Source organism: Muntiacus reevesi, chromosome 11 (assembly GCF_963930625.1).
Source record: "Muntiacus reevesi chromosome 11, mMunRee1.1, whole genome shotgun sequence".
Classification (NCBI taxonomy): domain Eukaryota; kingdom Metazoa; phylum Chordata; class Mammalia; order Artiodactyla; family Cervidae; genus Muntiacus; species Muntiacus reevesi.
In genome coordinates, this window is record NC_089259.1 from 66,176,825 (window position 1) to 66,194,360 (window position 17,536).

The following is a 17,536-nucleotide window of genomic DNA, read 5'->3' on the forward strand; positions in this document are numbered from 1 at the left end:
TTGTCCATGAGCAAAGTCCCCTAAACCTGCATCCAACATCTTCCCCAACTCAGTAGATGGAGACCCTGTCCTTCCCTTTCCTCATGTCCCAGATACCACCTCTTCTCTTATGACCGATGCTTATCCTTGCAGCAGGTCTTACAGACTCCACCATCCAACTAGGTCTGGAATGTGACCCTGTCACTCCGTTCCTGCTGCTCCCTCTCTGGTTCTGACTGTGGTCATCTCTCACCTCGATTATTCCAGTAGCCTCCTCATTTGTATCCACCCTCACTCATTGCCCCTGTCTGTTTTCCATAAAGCACAGGTGTGATTCCTTAAAAACTTCAGACCAGATCCATCACCCACCTCCACCTTTTACTGGAGTGACCCCAGGCTCCTCCTGCTCTGTCTCTGCCCTCACTCTGTCATTCTTAGTTTGCTCTCCTGTGTCCTTGCTTGTCCTGAACCCCTTGGGCATTCTGCCTCTGCACCCACCCCTCCCTCTGTGAGGAGCAGCCTCTCCAGGTCTGCCTGAGCACCCCCCCCCATATATGCTCACACCCCTCCTGAGCAGAGCCCTCACACCCCAGTGTGGACTCACTTCCCCCCTTCACTCTCCATCCCCCTAAGCCGACTTCCTTTTCCTTCTCATCCTTAGTACTTGCACTCAGGTTAATTTTCCATATCATCATCTCCCACCATGGAAAGAAACTCTGGGACTTTGTTTCCAGTGGCTGAATTAATTGTGCCCAGAACAATGCCTGGTGTGTAGTCAATCCTCAATAAATATCTATTAAAATGGTCAAATGCATAAATGCTGTGAAAAACTACAGAATGAAAACAAATGAGAAACCCTAAGAGGTTTTTTTTTGCTGTTGTTATTCAAGGTTATAGTTTAGTCGCTATGAAACATTCCCATTGCTCTTCATCAAATTCTTGTATGAAGAACTGATGCTAAAGGATTAGGATGATGGGAATTCCCTGGTGGTTCAGTGGTTAGGACTTTGTGCTCTCATGACTGAGACTGTGGGTTCAGTCCCTTGTCAAAGAACTAAGATCCCACAAGCTAAACGGTGTGGCTTAAAAAAAAAAATAGGATGAGAGGAGGAGAATACATCCTAAATCTTTTCTTTTTTCCCTTTTCTATCTCCATACAGGATTTGCAGCTTCTGCAGGATGGAGATCTAACTGTGACAGGAGATGGAGGAAGCCCGCTGAGTGCAGGACAGAAAGCCCGGGTCAGCCTCGCCAGGTAAACAGGATTTCAGTTGCCATCCTGCCCTCTCCTCCTCCACTGCTCCTAGTGGACGTGAGCACACAGACCCCGCTCACCGGGTGGGCCTGTTTGAAGCAGGGTCTTGCTCCTTCCCCTGGGCTCCTGGAATGAACATGGAATTGTTGGACGCTGTCATGATTCAGGGCTGAGACCCAGGGAGTGTGAAGTGTTTTCTCCTGACGTCTCTCTGTTTTCTAGAGCCGTGTATCAGGATGTGGACATCTACCTCCTGGATGATCCGCTCAGCGCAGTGGACACAGTGGTCAGCAGGCACTTGTTCGAACAGTGAGTTTGCACATGTTTTCTATGATCTCTGCCTTCCAGGCACCTGTAGAGAGAAATCAGACAACTCAGGAAATCCTTTGTGCTTTAGGAGTCTTAGCTCACTCTGCCCTGGTGTTCCTACCTCCTCTCTCTTTCCTCCACAGAAGATCCATCGTAGAGAAGTTTTGCATCATGATGAGGTCAGGACAGGAACATACAGAAGGTGCTGCCAGTGTGGAGGAGACTGGGGTCCATGCTTTAGGGAGTCAGGGATAGATGGCAGATTCCCCCATGACTTGCAGTTGATGTTTCCAGACCCCAGGTATAAGAAGGATGATGTAAAATGTTTAAATCAGAGAATAGGCCCTGGGAACCTGATAACTGAATGCCAATCATTTCCCTCCATTATGTGTTGAAGATACATTAGAAGTGAAGTTTTCAGTACCAACATAGGGCTTCCATACAAAGACTGTTGGTTTATTAATCTGTTGGTTTGGAAATACTTAATAAAGTCTAGAATTTACAAATGGTTTATTTCACATCTGAGTGTGACTCAATTATTTAGCACTGTTTCATGGATTCTTACTAGAATTAATACTTAGACCCTCGTGTAGGGTCGCCTTGAATTTGAAACTCGGTATCTTGGTTGAAGTCCTGACTCTCACTTTGTTTCTAGAATTTGTTGTCAGTGGCTCTTTCTTGGCCACAGAACTCCTGAAGGAGGACAGCTCTGATGCCTCTCTGTCCTAACACATGCTGACCAAGGCCTCTGGCGGAGTCTATACTGGCCTCTTTAAAAGCCTCATGAATTCGCTCTTTCTGAAGCAGCCTCCACATCTACCCCACAGTTAGTTCTCTTGCTGTTGTTCACCTTGTTAAAGCCAATGAGCCTTCCAGCTGTACTCATTAACACCCTGCTGTGTGCACTGAGTTAGATGCCCTTACGGATGTTCCTACAGAAAACCTCTCAGTCTACAAGGAGGACAGTGAGCTAGGAGAGGGGAAGGACCACACTGGACCAAATAAGGGAGACTAGGATGCCCAGCTGTCATTCCTGCCTCTGAGGAACCTGTCTCTACGTGGAGCTTATTAAGACAGATGCCTGGGAAAAGGTCAGCAGAGTCAAGCTTTAGAGAGTTTCGATACAGGGTAGGAAATACTAAGTGGAAGTGGAAGTGTCAGCTGGAGGCTTTCACTGAAGTTGGAAAGCTCCCTGTGCCCGGGGCTGGGTGGGCAGTGCCCTGGGGCCTGCAGGCTGGGCAGGTATATGGAGGCTGAGAAGAGGACCCAGTTCTTTTGGGGAAGGAAGAGTAGAAGCTCAGGTGTGGTGGGAGGAGGAAGCAGGGCTGTGAGAAGGACAGCAGGCATGTCCTTGCCTGGAGGAGGCGGGGTACTCAGCAGAGAGAAGCTGTTTGGGAATTCTCACTGTCAGGTCCTGTGTTAGTTGCTGGGGCTGCGTATATTCAGGCTGCTCTCACAGGAGACCAGAGCCTGGATGGCTTAAAAATAATGGAAGTTTATCTATCTCAGTTCTGGAGGCTGAGAAAGTCCAAGTCAGGGTGCTGACAGATTCAGCGTCTGGTGAGGGTCTGATTCCTGTGTCCTCACATGGTAGAAGGGTGAGGGAGCCCTGTGGTTCCTTTTATCAGGACACTAATCCCTTTCATGGAGGCGCCACCCTCATAACCTGATCACCTCCTCATGGCTCCGCCTCCTAATACCAACAAACTGGGGATTAGGTTTTAATGCATGAATTTTGAGGACAAAAGCATTCAGTCTATAGCAAAGTGTCACAGATGGAGGTGCTTAGAGAACAGAAATTAATTTTCTCACAGTTCTTGAGGCTGGAAGTTCAGGGTGTGGGCAGCTTTGGTTTCTGCTGAAAACACTCTCCTTGGTTACTGGTGGCATCCACCTTGCTGTGTCCTTACATGATCTTCCCTCTGTCCTTGAGCACCCCTGTGTCTCTGTTCATTTTTTGTGTGTTTTTTTAAGTTTTTATTGAAATAAAGTTGATTTACAGTATTGTGTTAACTTCTTTGTACAGCAAAGTGACTCAGTTATACACATATATACATTCTTTTTAATATTCTTTCATTATGGTTTATCTCAGGATATTGAATATAGTTCTCTTTACTATACCATAGGACCTTGTTGTCTGTCCATTATATATATAACAGTTTGCATCTGATAACCCCAAATTCCCAGTCCATCTCTCCCCCAAACCCCCTCCATCCATACAACCCCAAGTCTGTTCACTAGTCTGTGAGTCTGTTTCTGTTTTGTAGATAGGTTCATTTTTGCCATATTTTACATTCCACATGTAAGTGATATATGATATTTGTCTTTCTCTTTTTGGCTTACTTCACTTAGTATGATAAAGTCTAGGTCCATCCACATTTTTGCAAATGGTATTCTTTCTTTTTTTCTATGGCTAACTGGTATTGCATTGTCTATATGTATCATATCTTCTTTATCCATTCATTTGTGTATGGACATTAGGTTATTTCCATGTTTCAGCTATTGTGAATAGTTTTGCTATGAACATAGGGATGCATGTGTCTTTTTGATTTATAGTTTCCTCCAGATATATGCTCAGGAGTGGGATTACTGGATTATAAGGTAATTCTGTTTTTAGTTTTCTGAGGAAGACTATGAACTTCCATAGTCTTTTCCATAATGCCTGCAACAGCTGATATTCCCCAGCAGTGTAGGAGGATTCCCTTTACTACATTCCCCCCTACCCCCCAGCAACTGTTATTTTAATAATGACCATTCTGACTGGTGTGAGGTGATATACCTCACTGTAGTTTTGATTTGCATTTCTCTAATAATTCAAAATGGTGAGCTTATTTCCATGTGACTATTGACCATCTTGATGAAAGTGAAAGAGGAGAGTGAAAATGTTGGCTTAAAGCTTAACATTCAGAAAGCTAGGGTCATGGCATCTGGTCCCATCACTTCATGCAAATAGATGGGGAAACAGTAGAAACAGTGGTTGACTTTATTTTTCTGGGCTCCAAAATCACTGCAGATGGTGACTTCAGCAGTGAAATTAAAAGATGCTTATTCCTTGGAAGGAAAGTTATGACCAACCTAGACAGCATATTAAAAAGCAGAGACATTACTTTGTCAACAAAGGTCCGTCTAGTCAAGGCTATGGTTTCTTCAGTGGTCATCTGTGGATGTGAGAGTTGGGCTATAAAGAGAGCTGAGCACCAAAGAATTGATGCTTTTGAACTGTGGTGTTGGAGAAGACTCTTGAGAGTCCCTTGGACTACAAGGAGATCCAATCAGTCCATCCTAAAGGAGATCAGTCCTGGGTGTTCATTGGAAGGACTGGTGTTGAAGCTGAAACGCCAATACTTTGGCCACCTGATGCAAAGAGCTGACTCATTGGAAAAGACCCTGATGCTGGGAAAGATTGAGGGCAGGAGGAGAAGGGGACAACAGAGGATGAGATGATTGGATGGCATCACTGACTCTATGGACATGGGTTTGGGTGGACTCCAGGAGTTGGTGATGAACTGGAAGGCCTGGCATGCTGCAGTTCATGGGGTCACAAAGAATTGGACATGACTGAGTGACTGAACTGAACTGAATTGGCCATATATATGTGTCCTTTGTTGAAACGTCTATTTAGTTCTTCTGCCCATTTTTTGATTGGATTTTTTGTAGTTGTTGTTGAGCTGTTTGTGTATTTGAAAATTAAGCCCTTGGTGGTCACATCGTTTGTAGTATTTTCTCCCATTCTGTAGTTTGTCTCTTCACTGTGTTTATGGTTTCCTTTACTGTGCAAAAGCTTGTAAGTTTGATTATGTCCTGTTTGTTTATTTTTTTAATTAAAAAATACTTATTTATGTCTGTGCTGGCTCTTTGTTGCTGTGGGGCTTTCTCTCTAGCTGTGATGAGCAGGGACTTCTCTCTAGTTGCAGTGTGTGGGTTTCTCATTTCAGTGGCTCCTCTTGAGCAGAGCACTGATTCTAGGGTGTGTGGGCTCAGTAGTTGAGGCTCCTGGGCCCCAGAGCACAGGCCCAGTAGTTGTGGTGCATGGATTTAGTTGCTCCATGGCATGTGGGATCCCTCTAGGACCAGAGATCAAACCCATGTCTCCTGCATTGGCACACGGGTTCTTTACTAGTGCGCCACCAGAGAAGCCCCTGTTTGTATATTTTTACTTACATTTCTATTGCCTTAGGAGACTGACCTAAGGAAACATTGGTATAATTTATGTCAGAGAAACTCTAATCTCTTCTAGAGTTTTATGGTGTCACATCTTATGATTAAGTCTTTAAGCCATTTTGAATTTATTTTTGTGCATGGTGAGGGGGTGTGTTCTAACCTCACTGATTTACATGCCTGTGTCTCTGTCCTTGTGTCTTAGTCTCCTCTTCATCTAAGCACACCAGTCAGATTAGATTAGGTCCAGTATAACTAAGGGTAATGATTACCTTTTTTTTTTTTGTTATTAGTTGGAGGCTAATTGCTTCACAACATTTCAGTGGGTTTTGTCATACATTGACATGAATCAACCGTGGAGTTACATGTATTCCCCATCCTGATCCCCCCTCCCACCTCGCTCTCCACCCGATTCCTCTGGGTCTTCCCAGTGCACCAGGACCTTTTAAAGTTCCTGTCAGTGAATTTGACGGTACTGATGGTTAAAAGTGTCAAGTGAATCTGAGGGGACATGATTGATTTATAGGTCCTGAATAGCAAAGTAGAGACTTCAGCAGAGTCCAGTGTGTGAGAGGGAAACATGTGAGGAGCTCTGAGCTCTGGACATGAGGAGGTGGGATTCCATGTCCTCTAAGCAGGGATCGTTAGTCTTTGGTGGAACTTGCCCAAATTTTACATGTGCTCAGTGTTGAGGTGATGAAAGAGTTGTGGAGATGCATGATGGTGATGGCTGCACAACTATGTGAATGTACTTAATGCCACTGGCCTGTATGCTTAAAATTGTTAAAATGGTAAATTTCATGTTAGGTATATTGTAACACACATACAAACCTGCATAGTAGCACACAATCTTTGAGAATGAGAGAACAGGGCAGATGACACATGGCTTGGCCTCCAGCTCTCTGCTCTGACCTCCCTTTCCCACCCTCTCCTGTTAATAACTTGATGAATTTTCCCTCAGAGAAGTGCCTTGTGTCTTGTGGTGACTTCAGTGACAGGAGCTTGTCCTGTGCAGGGATTCCCCACCCTCACCCTCCTGGCATCGTCAGTATTTCAGCCTCCTTGTTCCCAGTGCCCCAACTTGAGCTCATAAATATGTGTCACCCCATCTTGTGAGCATTTGCACAAGTTCCCCATCATGGCAAGAACAGATTCTGCTGGATGTCGCATCCGTGTCACAGGGGAAGGCAATTGGTGTCAGATATAGTGTGCTGACCACAGAAGTTCTCCTGAGTTCTTTTTCGAACACAGGAGATATTTATAAAATCCTTTCAAATATTTTGGGTGCACCACTTTGGATATATATTTGATAGAAGCAGGCTTAAGACTGTTGTTTGCTAATCAGAACCACATTCTCTAGGGAGACTTAAAGTAAAAGCAGAGAGCATGAAAGCAAATTAGGAAATCACTCAGCAGCAACTGGAGGGTGTTTTCAAGTTAGAGAATTGGATAGAACAATATGCTGTGAGATATGGTGGTCACGTGGAAGCTTAGTCATGTGAAGGGTTTTGTATTAAAAATGAATGAATAATACTTTTACTTATGATTAGCAGATTCCTTCAGTCATGAAGGAAGGTCATTAAGGTTCATGAGTTTTACATTATGCTGTGAACACTAAATGAGTTCTGTCACCTACAGAAGGTGAGAGGCCTTAGGTGAACCTATGCTGTCTCACCTGTGTCCAGCCATGGATCTGGTCCTGGTTCAGCCCCACATCCCAGACCTCCACCTCCTGCATTATTAAGTCTTCAGTTCTGTCCTGATCAGATTCCCACACTGCTGTCTACACAGCTCACCCTCCTGCTCCAGCCCTTCACAGACCCCTCTTCACATTCAGGAAGCAGCTCCAGGTCCTCAGATAGAGAATAGGTTTCTTTGCTGTCTATCCCCATCAGCCTTTCCAGCTCATCCCCACACCAACTCGGTATCCAACTGTGCTGGCTCTGTGGGGGTCCTTTCTCACCCCGTCTGTCTGTGCACACTGGTCCCTCTATCCCAGAGCCAGAGAGCAGTGCACAGGACACAGGACGGTGGGCCCTGCCGCTCTTTCCCACTCCCCCAGGGGGCGCCCATGTCCTCTGTCTTCCCACAGCCCTCAGTGGGTGCCCTTGACCATTTATGAGTCCCCTCTACCCACCTCCAAGCTGTGAAAGCAGGAAAGTGCCTCAACCCAGAGTGTTCAGTCCCGACCCCTGCACCTGCTGTGTCTTCTTCCAAGATGTTTCCCCAGAGAGTCTCAGGGCTCCCATGTCTCCACATCTAAGACAGCAGCCCTCCTTGGTTTTTATTTAGAGCACAGGTCACAGCCAAATAGTGCATTTTCTATACTTGTTCAGTGTGTCCTCTACATGGTGCAGAGCATTATCTTCTTTTCATTTAATTAATTTATTTATTTTACTTTACAATATTATATTGGTTTTGCCATACATTGACTTGAATCCTCCATGGGTGTACATGTGTTCCCCATCCTGAAGCCCCCTCCCACCTCCCTCCCCATCCCATCCCTCTGGGTCATCCCAGTGCACTAGCCCTGAGCACCCTGTCTCATGCATCAAACCTGGACTGGTGATTCGTTTCACATATGATAATTTACATGTTTCAATGCCATTCTCCCTTATCATCCCACCCTCGCCTTCTCCCACTGAGTCCAAAAGACTGTTCAATACATCTGTGTCTCTTTTGCTGTCTCGCATACAGGGTTATCATTACCATCTTTCTAAATTCCATATATGTGCATTATTATACTGTATTGGTGTTTTTCTTTCTGGCTTACTTCACTCTGTATAATAGGCTCCAGTTTCATCCACCTCATTAGAACTGATTCAAATGTATTCTTTTTAATGGCTGAGTAATATTCCATTGTGTATATGTACCACAGCTTTCTTATCCATTCATCTGCTGATGGGCATCTAGGTTGTTTCCATGTCCTGGCTATTATAAACAGTGCTGTGATGAACATTGGGGTAGAGGTGTCTCTTTCAATTCTGATTTCCTCAGTGTGTATGCCCAGCAGTGGAATTGCTGAGTCATATGGCAGTTCTATTTCCAGTTTTTTAAGGAATCTCCACACTATTCTCCATATTGGCTGTACTAGCTTGCATTCCCACCAACAGTGTAAGAGGGTTCCCTTTTCTCCACACCCTCTCCAGCATTTATTGCTTGTAGACTTTTGGATAGCAGCCATTCTGACTGATGTGAAGTGGTACCTCATTGTGGTTTTGATTTGCATTTCTCTGATAATGAGTGATGTTGAGCATCTTTTCATGTGTTTGTTAGCCATCTGTATGTCTATATTCTATCTTGACCTGTGGGTGGATCCTCAGCACTTAGGACGGTGCCTGGCTCCTCAGCAAACCTCTCCCAATTGAATGAATGGAGGTGGGGCCTCTGTCTGTCTCATTTGTGTCCCCTTCAACAACGGATGTGTCCTCTCTTAAGGTAAAAGTGAAAGTCACTCAGTTATGTCCAACTCTTTGCAAGCCCATGGACTATACAGTCCATGGAATTCTCCAGGCCAGAATATTGTAGTGGGTGGCTTTTCCCTCCTCCAGGGGATCTTCCCAACCCAGGGATCAAACCAAGGTCTCTTGCATTGCAGGCAGCTTTTTTACCAACTGAGCTATCAGGAGCCAGTCCTTAGATATGATTATATGTGGGATTATAGGATTAACACAGCCTTTATATTGGAATAACAGCTAAACAACTGGTTGCTGACTCAGTAATTTCTATGTCATGACTTGGAAATCTTTAATCTAAAAACTTGGAAAATAGTGTATTTTCCTAATGATTTGGATAAAAGCATTTTTTTAGGAAAAAATATAAAGCCATCAACTGATCACTTTGTTGTAATGATTTGTTATCTCATCTGTGATGGACTGTTAAGAAAACATTTAAAAACTTTTGTGTTGGTTGGACATAACAGCCCATTGAATTTGATTAACATCCACCTTCAGAGACTACTGGCAGGTAATTATGAATTAAGGAGAAAAATTTCTATTTAAATGCTTTAGTACTATATCTGAAAAAAGTGTTAGTCAAGAAACCTAGTATGAATGCTGAACTAACACATGTTAAAGAGTAAAAATGACTCCTTTTGGACTTAATGAAGTGATGGTGTATGTGTATACATCCTGGAATCTTGCTTCTAATCACAGACCCAGTGTCCAGAGTGTCCCTTTAGGACTCTTCTGTCCTGAGTCCAAAGCACTTGACCATTTGTGGTAAGGAAGGAGTGGAGAAAAGGACTGACGTTCACTGAGCGTATTGGTGGTTTGATTTCTTAGAAGGTATGGATGAGTTGTCATTGATGTTGTTCTGAGATGGAGAAACTGAGATTTACTCTCTTGTCCAACATTGTCAGGCTCCTGAGAGGGACTGAGCTGCAGTCTGCTGCCTTCAGACTCTCCTGACTCACTCACAGGCTGAGTTCTGGCCCAGGTTCTTGAGATTTACTCTGCAAGGGGCTCAGGCTCTCAGACTACCTGCCTGGAAACCTGCCCGTGGTCACCAGGGCCCCAGACCTGGACACTCACTTTCCTAGAGGGGTTGTGGACCCTTTGGGGTTAGACTGGGGCTGAGTTATTGGGAGTCTGCATTTAAAATGTAGGAGCAGTTTTTTTTTTTTTTTTTTTTTCTATGAAAAAAAATTTAAGGTCGAATAGTAAGGGGGATCTTGACTGTAGAGAACTGGCACGTGCTCTGAGACTTTGGGTGATTTCCACTGTGATTCGGGCCATTTGGAATATGTTCATTTTATTTTCATGTTTGGAAAGTGTTCAGTTCTAATGGAAGAAGACTTGCTTTCTGGATGGAACTGGGAATATTGCAGAAACTAATGGAGGCCACGCTGGCATTCATTTTTTACCTAATGTTCTTTGGGAACAAGTGTCTAGCAAATGCACTGTGGAAAAGATTACCAAGAATCTTAGTTTTTTTTTTTCGTTGTTAATATTTACATCATTAATTATAATTACATAGAAAGGTGTCTAAGAATGTACACATTTTTATATGACATAGATCCCTCTCCTCCCATTCCCACATAGCAATAAAATAGTATTTTAGTTCAGCAGAACTTCAGAATCTCAGTATTAGTTGTTTTTATTTATGAAACATGTAAATAATTGTTAAGCTGTGTTTTAGAAAAAAACCTTAGCTGTTGGTACCTCCTTCACTAAACTGCTTTTTTAAGCAGAGTTAGGTTCAAATTTGCTGCTGATAAATTTAAGAACCTAATTGAATTGATTTATGTTTATTTAATATTTATTATTGATTTGGCATTTAAACTGCAGATCTTTGACTGCTGTGTAATCTTTGTCTTATTCTTTTCAAAATATAAGTTTCCAGTTTGAAGTACCCCCATTATTGTGCTTTTGCATACTGTATCTTTTACTTTTGTAGGTGTATTCGTCAGGCCTTGCGGGAGAAGATCACGATCTTTGTGACTCATCAGTTGCAGTACCTAGAAGATGCAAGTCAGATTCTGATACTGAAAGATGTAAGTAGTTTCTAGAAGTCTGTGGAATTGCTAACACTCAAGTGTGTTGAAGGACAGACATCCCCACAAATCACTCTCCTCGCATTCATGGTAAACACCCTCTTCTCCCTGAGTTTTATGCCGTTTTCTCAAAGCTGGTGCTCATGCCTTGGAGGATGAATCCAAAGACCCATAGCCTGCCAGGCTCTTCTGTTCATGGGATTTCCCAGGCAAGAATACTGGAGGGGGTTGCCATGCCCTTCTCCAGGGGATCTTCCCGACCCCGGAACTAAAACTGAGTCTCTTACCATTGAACACTATCTCATTGACAGGCAGGTTCTTTACCACTAGTGCCACTTGGAAACCCCAGAAATATCACTACTACATTCTAATTCTACACTCTAGGCCTTCTCTTGTGGCTTAGCTGGTAAGGAATCTGCCTGTAGTGTGGGAGACCTGGGTTCAATCCCTGGGTTGGGATGATCCCCTGGAGAAGGGAAAGGCTACCCACTCCAGTATTCTGACCTGGAGAATTCCATGGACTGTATAGTCCATGGGGTCACAAAGAGTCAGACATGACTGACTTTCACTTTCTTTCAAACTCTAGGCTGCATAAACCCTAGGTTACTGAATCATCACTCTTCTAATGAAATCTGTTAAGTGTAATGATGTAATTTTATTTAGATTTTTTAAATTTTCTTATTCCATGACTTAAGGCAAAGTTTATTACTTAGAAATTAGAGATACTTAGATCTGTTTGTATCCAGGTGATTGTCATATAGTTTGCCTCAAGAGCATCTACCATTAACACGAGAAGTGAGGTTGGGTAGCTGAGCACCCGGGTTAGAGATGCCCACTCTGCTGGTGTCTCCAGTTGCTGGTCTCCCTGCCCAGGTCTCTATATGCCTGATACGTATGGGAGCCTGTGCAGCAGGAGGACAAGGCCCTGCCCTCATGGGGCTCCTGTTCTTATGGAGAGGATGTGACAGAGAGAGGTGGACTGACATCCTGGCTGTCTCCCTGATGAGCTGGTGCCTCACGGGGTCTGAGTGACATGAAGGTGGGGACCACGCAGTCACCTGGGGGAGGCGGGGTCTGAGGCATGGGGTCCTAAGGAAGGAGCTGACCTGACAGGTTGGAGGAATGGCAGGAAGACCAGCGTGTCTGAGTAGAGTGAGCAGGGATATGGGAGGGAGCTGGTCTCTGAGCTGTGGGCCTGGAAGTAGGATGGAAACCTTAGACGGTCCATCGAAGAGGAGGGATGTGGTCTGATGTAAGAGTTAAGAGATTCCTCTGATGGTCACTGGAGGGGGGACAGCAGAAGCAGTTACAAGTCTTAGTAAAGCTGAAGAGACAGAAGTGTGAGCTCAGGCTAGAGTATCGGTTTCTAGAGCTGTCCTAACCAAGTACTGCAAACTGGGTGACTCAAAACAACAGAAGTTTATCATCTCCCTGTTCTGGAGGCTTTGGGTCCCACATCTAGGTGCTGGCAGGGCTGTGCTCTCCTGAAGGCTCCAGGGGAGAATCCTTCCTTCCAGTCTCTGGTGTTCATGGGCCTTCCTTGGTGTTCCTTGACTTCCAGCTGCAGCACTGTGGTCTCTGCCTCTGATGTCACATGGCCATTGTCCCCGTGTCTGTCTGGGTCTCTTCTCATAAGAACATCAGTCTTATTGGAGATAACACTGCTCCAGTATGACCTCATCTTAACTTGATTACATCTGCAAAGATCCTGTTTCCAAATAAGGTCATGTTCATAGGTGTCATGTTTGAACTTCTCTTTTTGAGGAGGGGGCACCATCCAACCCACAACTCCTAGAATGACCGGGGGTGGTGTGGAGATTAGTGAGAAGTTTGCAGACTTGATGGTTGTTTAATGCTTCACTCCTAGGCTTTTTTACTTCTAGGTCTCAGCACTTTTGTTGTTAACCCCTGAGTGCTCCACAGGCCCTTGGTCAGATCCCTGACTTCTGAAATGAATCTCTGCTCCAAGAAAGACTATTAAAATACAGAACCCCTGCCTCTCTGAAAGCAGTTCCATGTGTCAACTCTTTCTCCACTCCTCTAGAAGAGGCTAAGGTTTGCAAGGTTGAGAGCCGTTGATTTCATGTTCAGAGGGGGTGATTCTAGTGTGTAAACAGCAGTGTTGATATTGACCCACTGAGCACAGGATCAGTGGGCAGGAGAATAATCTGTTTAGCCAGTCCCTAGATGTTTTGGGGCCCCTTTATTGCTTCCTTTCAGGACACTACCTACAATTTTAGTATTAACAAAACAACTATTTGTCCACTGGTGAGCACTCCTGGATGAGTTGGGGACCATCCCCACTGTTTGTCTGGTTCCTGTCTCACAGCAGAGAGGGGATGGCTGCCCCCCTTGTCCCTTCGGAATTGTCAGTGCTTGACTGCTGAGAGAAATTGCTGTCTTTGTACTACCAGTCATTTCATTGTGCATGTTATAGATTTAATGTGGGGAGTGGTGATTTCATTAAAGAGGTGTGTGAGTTTTGTCTCTGCTGTGGAACAAGACAATACATTCTGCATAATTTTCTAGTTCTGCAGTATCAGACAGTACCCAGATGCTTCCCTGCATTTCTCCCAGTGGACCCCTCAGGGAAGAGGGTAAGAGGGGTCCCAGCGAGGGTCCTGGGCCATCTCCCTCCACCTGAGCTGCCTTAACCACAGCTGCTCTCGATTGATGAGTTTTGCATCCTGACATTTTTTTCCTCTGATGTTTTATCTGCTACTGAGGGGACCAGCTGAGTCTGGTTTCATGGGGTCAGAAAATAGTGAAACATCTGCACATTATTTTATATGACTTTGAAAGGGAGGGAAACTGCAAGGATGTGTCACACATGTTCAAAGAAAATGACTTGATTTGCTGTAGCTTAAGCAGTTGCCTAATTTGGGGAAGCCTAGTTGGTTGCATGTGGTTGATTGTTCCGAAGTTTTTTCTTGGATCTAAGTGCATTGATTCTGGCTTAGGTTTTGGTTTGTGGGCACAGACTGCCAAGGCTTTACAGCCACCCCAGCCCCTTGGCCTCCTTGTTTAATTACTTTATCAGGTGGAATATTGAATTTTCAGTTGGGAACTTGCTGAGTGTGTGGTGCCAGTTGTAAAGACCATGGAGATGCCTCTCATGGATTTTCTGCCCAGGGCTGGTTCCCGTTATCCCAGCCGGGCACATGATAGTGTGACAGTGACAGTGGTCACTGAAGATTTAATGAGTGACTCTTACCTATATGTAAATGTGCTGGTCCCCACCTCTGGGTTAAGTTTAAATTTCTTTCCTGGAATTGGCACATGAGGCTTCTCTCGGTTCCCATGTTGTCTAAAAAGACTGTGCTGATCCTGCCACCAACCTCTATACTTCTTCCTTCCCTAAGTGCCCAGGGTAGTCATGTCAATGGCCTCCATTTTTAACACATGAGCACACCTTTCTTTCACATCCCCCAGCACCTAACACAGGGACAGAGTTTGGCAGAGAACACAATGCTCAGTTCTGTCCTGAGCTGACTGAACTAAATTTCTTAACAAGAATTCTAGACCCAGGCATCATTTTTTTTGTTATAAAAATCATAATTTAAGACCAGATAACTTTTTTGATTAATATTTAGGTTGGTTTAATATTATCAAATATAAATTTCTCTCAGTTTTTTTAATTTTAGGGCAAAATGGTGGAAAGAGGAACTTATTCTGAGTTCCTGAAATCTGGGGTAGATGTTTTCTCCCTTTCTGAGAAGGGAAATGAGCAGTCTGAATCATCTCCAGTTCCAGGAACTCCCACTGTGATCTCTGAGTCTTTGGTTCAGTCTCTCCAATCTCCCAGACCCTCACTGAAAGATGCGGCTCCAGAAGACCAAGATGTGAGTTTCTCATCCTGCAGTGTGCCTGGGTCTGTCTGCTTTGGTGGTCTCACGGACCTTCAGTCTGCTCTGCTCATGACATCTTCATTTGTCCCAAAGTAGACCCTAAGGTTCCCAAAGTCTTGTTCCATGGAATTGGTAGATTAGAAGAGCATGAAGGGAGCAAGCCTGCTTGGGGTTCCCCTTTGAGTGTAGGATGGAGAATCTTATGGAGACCAGGAGTGGGTGCACTGCTATGAATTTCTGGGTTTATGTGGCTCACACTGATTGAGAACTCTTCAGTTTACCATAGTTACATCCTAGTCATGCTGGTGGCCCCTGGCTTCCCTTATGCATCCAGAGGTTTAATGTGAAGACTCCCTTAGACTGAGTCCTGCTGTTGCCACATTAAATCAGCTGCTTTTCCTATATGTTGGAATGTTCTGGCACTGCAGGTGGCTGATGGTAGTATTTTGCCTCAGTGCCAGATGGTTTATGATAGGTCAGAGGTAATGTGGGCAAAGGACCTGACACATGGTAGACACTTTGGTGTTAGTTCCCATCTTCCTTTCTTACCTTTCAAGACAGAACCATATCTTATCAACCTTGAATCCCAGTGGCCAGGAGAGAGCCGAGGACACACTAGGCTCCTGTGGTGCTATAATGCATTCTAAGTCCTCCAGACAGAAATGCACTAGATCTCCCTTAAAAACATATGCAGATATTCCCTTGATAACCAAACCCTCAATATCCAAACCCAGGGCCCTGGAATGACTCTGATAAGTATTCAGATTAGTTGTTCACTTTCTAAACTCGGGAATCACTCTCTGAAACTTAGGAATCAAATAGATTCAGATCACATGCTTGCAATGTGCTATCCAAACTCATATCACTCCAACTCTCTCTGTGAACACAGTTTACTGTATTTGGCTAGTATTTTGGGCCCTAAGTATGTTTTATGTTTCTATCATTGAATGACACAAGTCATCTAGAGGAATACATTATCTCCATATCATTTTGTGTGTTATCTTAGAGCAAGCTTCTGCATTTATACGTTAATTGATTTTGTTGTGTGTGTGTTGAGAGTCATGTTCTATTTTAAGCAAAGGTACCCAACAGTGAATAACCTCATGTGAATGACATTTCCTTCTTTCTAATAGATTCCTAGAAGTAGGATGGCTGGGTCCAAGTTTAAACACATATGTGATTTGGCTAGATATTCCCACACCCTTCTCCATAGGAGATGGACCATCCTGCACTCTTGCCAGTGTATGAAATGTGTGTTTCCCACAGCTTTGCAGTGGAGGACATTGTTGAACTCTTCACATTTGGGGTTCATTTTTAAAAATTTCATCTCACTGACATATTCCCCTTCTAGACTGAGAATATACAGGTTACACTACCTCTAGAGGACCATTTGGAAGGAAAAGTTGGTTTTAAGACCTATGAGAATTACTTCACAGCTGGTGCTGACTGGCCTGTCATCATCTTCCTTATTCTAGTAAACATCACAGCTCAGGTATGTAAGGGTGTTTATTTTGGTTTGTGCACTCAGGTTGATATTTGCATACTATTTATACTATATTTTATAATTATTTTAAAATATGTGTTTTAAGAGATTTATCTCAAAGAGTTGGCTCATGAAGTTGTAGGCCTATCTGAGTGAATGTGAAATCAGAAAGGCAGGCCTACATACAGACTGAAACCTCAGGCAGGAGCTGACCCTGCTGTTTTGAAGCAGAATTTCTTCCTCCTCCAGAGAGCCTCAGATTTTGCTCTTCAAGCCTTCATCTGACTGGACGAGGCCACCACAGTGTTGAGGGTGGTCTCCTCTCCTGAAGTTCTGATGACGGATGTGAACCACATCCACAAAATACGTTCACAGCAACATCTAGATAAGTGTTTGGTTGAATCACCGGAGACTGGCCCAGCCAACCTGAAACCCAGAACTGACCATCGCTGTACCTGTTAAGCTTTTTGCTTTGAAAACTCCCAGCATTAGTTTTGCTATTACTGCCTTTTGCAGTCCACTTGAATTTGCAGTGAAGTATATCTGGGGAGCAAAGTTTTCCAGGGAAAAGGGGATTTCTTTTAAGCATATTAAGCTGTAAGATGCCCTCCCCTGAGCTGTGGTCATCTGTGGGGCTTGGCGCAGACCTGAGCCGGAAGGACCATCTCCGAGTCCTGGAGCCTTCCCATCCCCCACCCTGGTGATGTCAGAGTCTGAGTGACTGTGTTTCCTGCTCCAGGTCGCCTACGCCCTGCAGGACTGGTGGCTTGCATACTGGTGAGTGATTCCTGGTCTGACCCAGAGTGCTGTGAAATCTACACGAAGCCTCACTTTCCCACAGAGTCAGGGGGAGAGATGGGGCGAGTTCAACCTACTCTCCTGACCCTCAGGTAGTTTCCCTGAAGAAAGATGAAAGTTCCTGCAGTTGGTGTGTGATCCCCCTGTGGTCCTTCCTCATGTCCCTCCCCGTAGCAGCTTCTTCACAGACAATTCTTTTTTTTTTGAACTGT

General features: G+C 44.3%; 1 protein-coding gene across 1 annotated transcript in view; it reads left to right on the forward strand.

Annotated features, from left to right (window-relative positions):
* The window catches only part of LOC136144262 (ATP-binding cassette sub-family C member 4-like), a 160,309-nt gene that overhangs the window by 54,120 nt on the left and 88,653 nt on the right, over nucleotides 1–17,536 (forward strand). Inside the window, exons 12-17 of the mRNA XM_065902011.1 lie at nucleotides 1,140–1,234; nucleotides 1,457–1,543; nucleotides 11,099–11,195; nucleotides 14,840–15,037; nucleotides 16,395–16,535; nucleotides 17,266–17,303. Coding sequence (XP_065758083.1) covers nucleotides 1,140–1,234; nucleotides 1,457–1,543; nucleotides 11,099–11,195; nucleotides 14,840–15,037; nucleotides 16,395–16,535; nucleotides 17,266–17,303 — 656 coding nt within the window. The remainder of the gene's footprint in view (nucleotides 1–1,139; nucleotides 1,235–1,456; nucleotides 1,544–11,098; nucleotides 11,196–14,839; nucleotides 15,038–16,394; nucleotides 16,536–17,265; nucleotides 17,304–17,536) is intronic.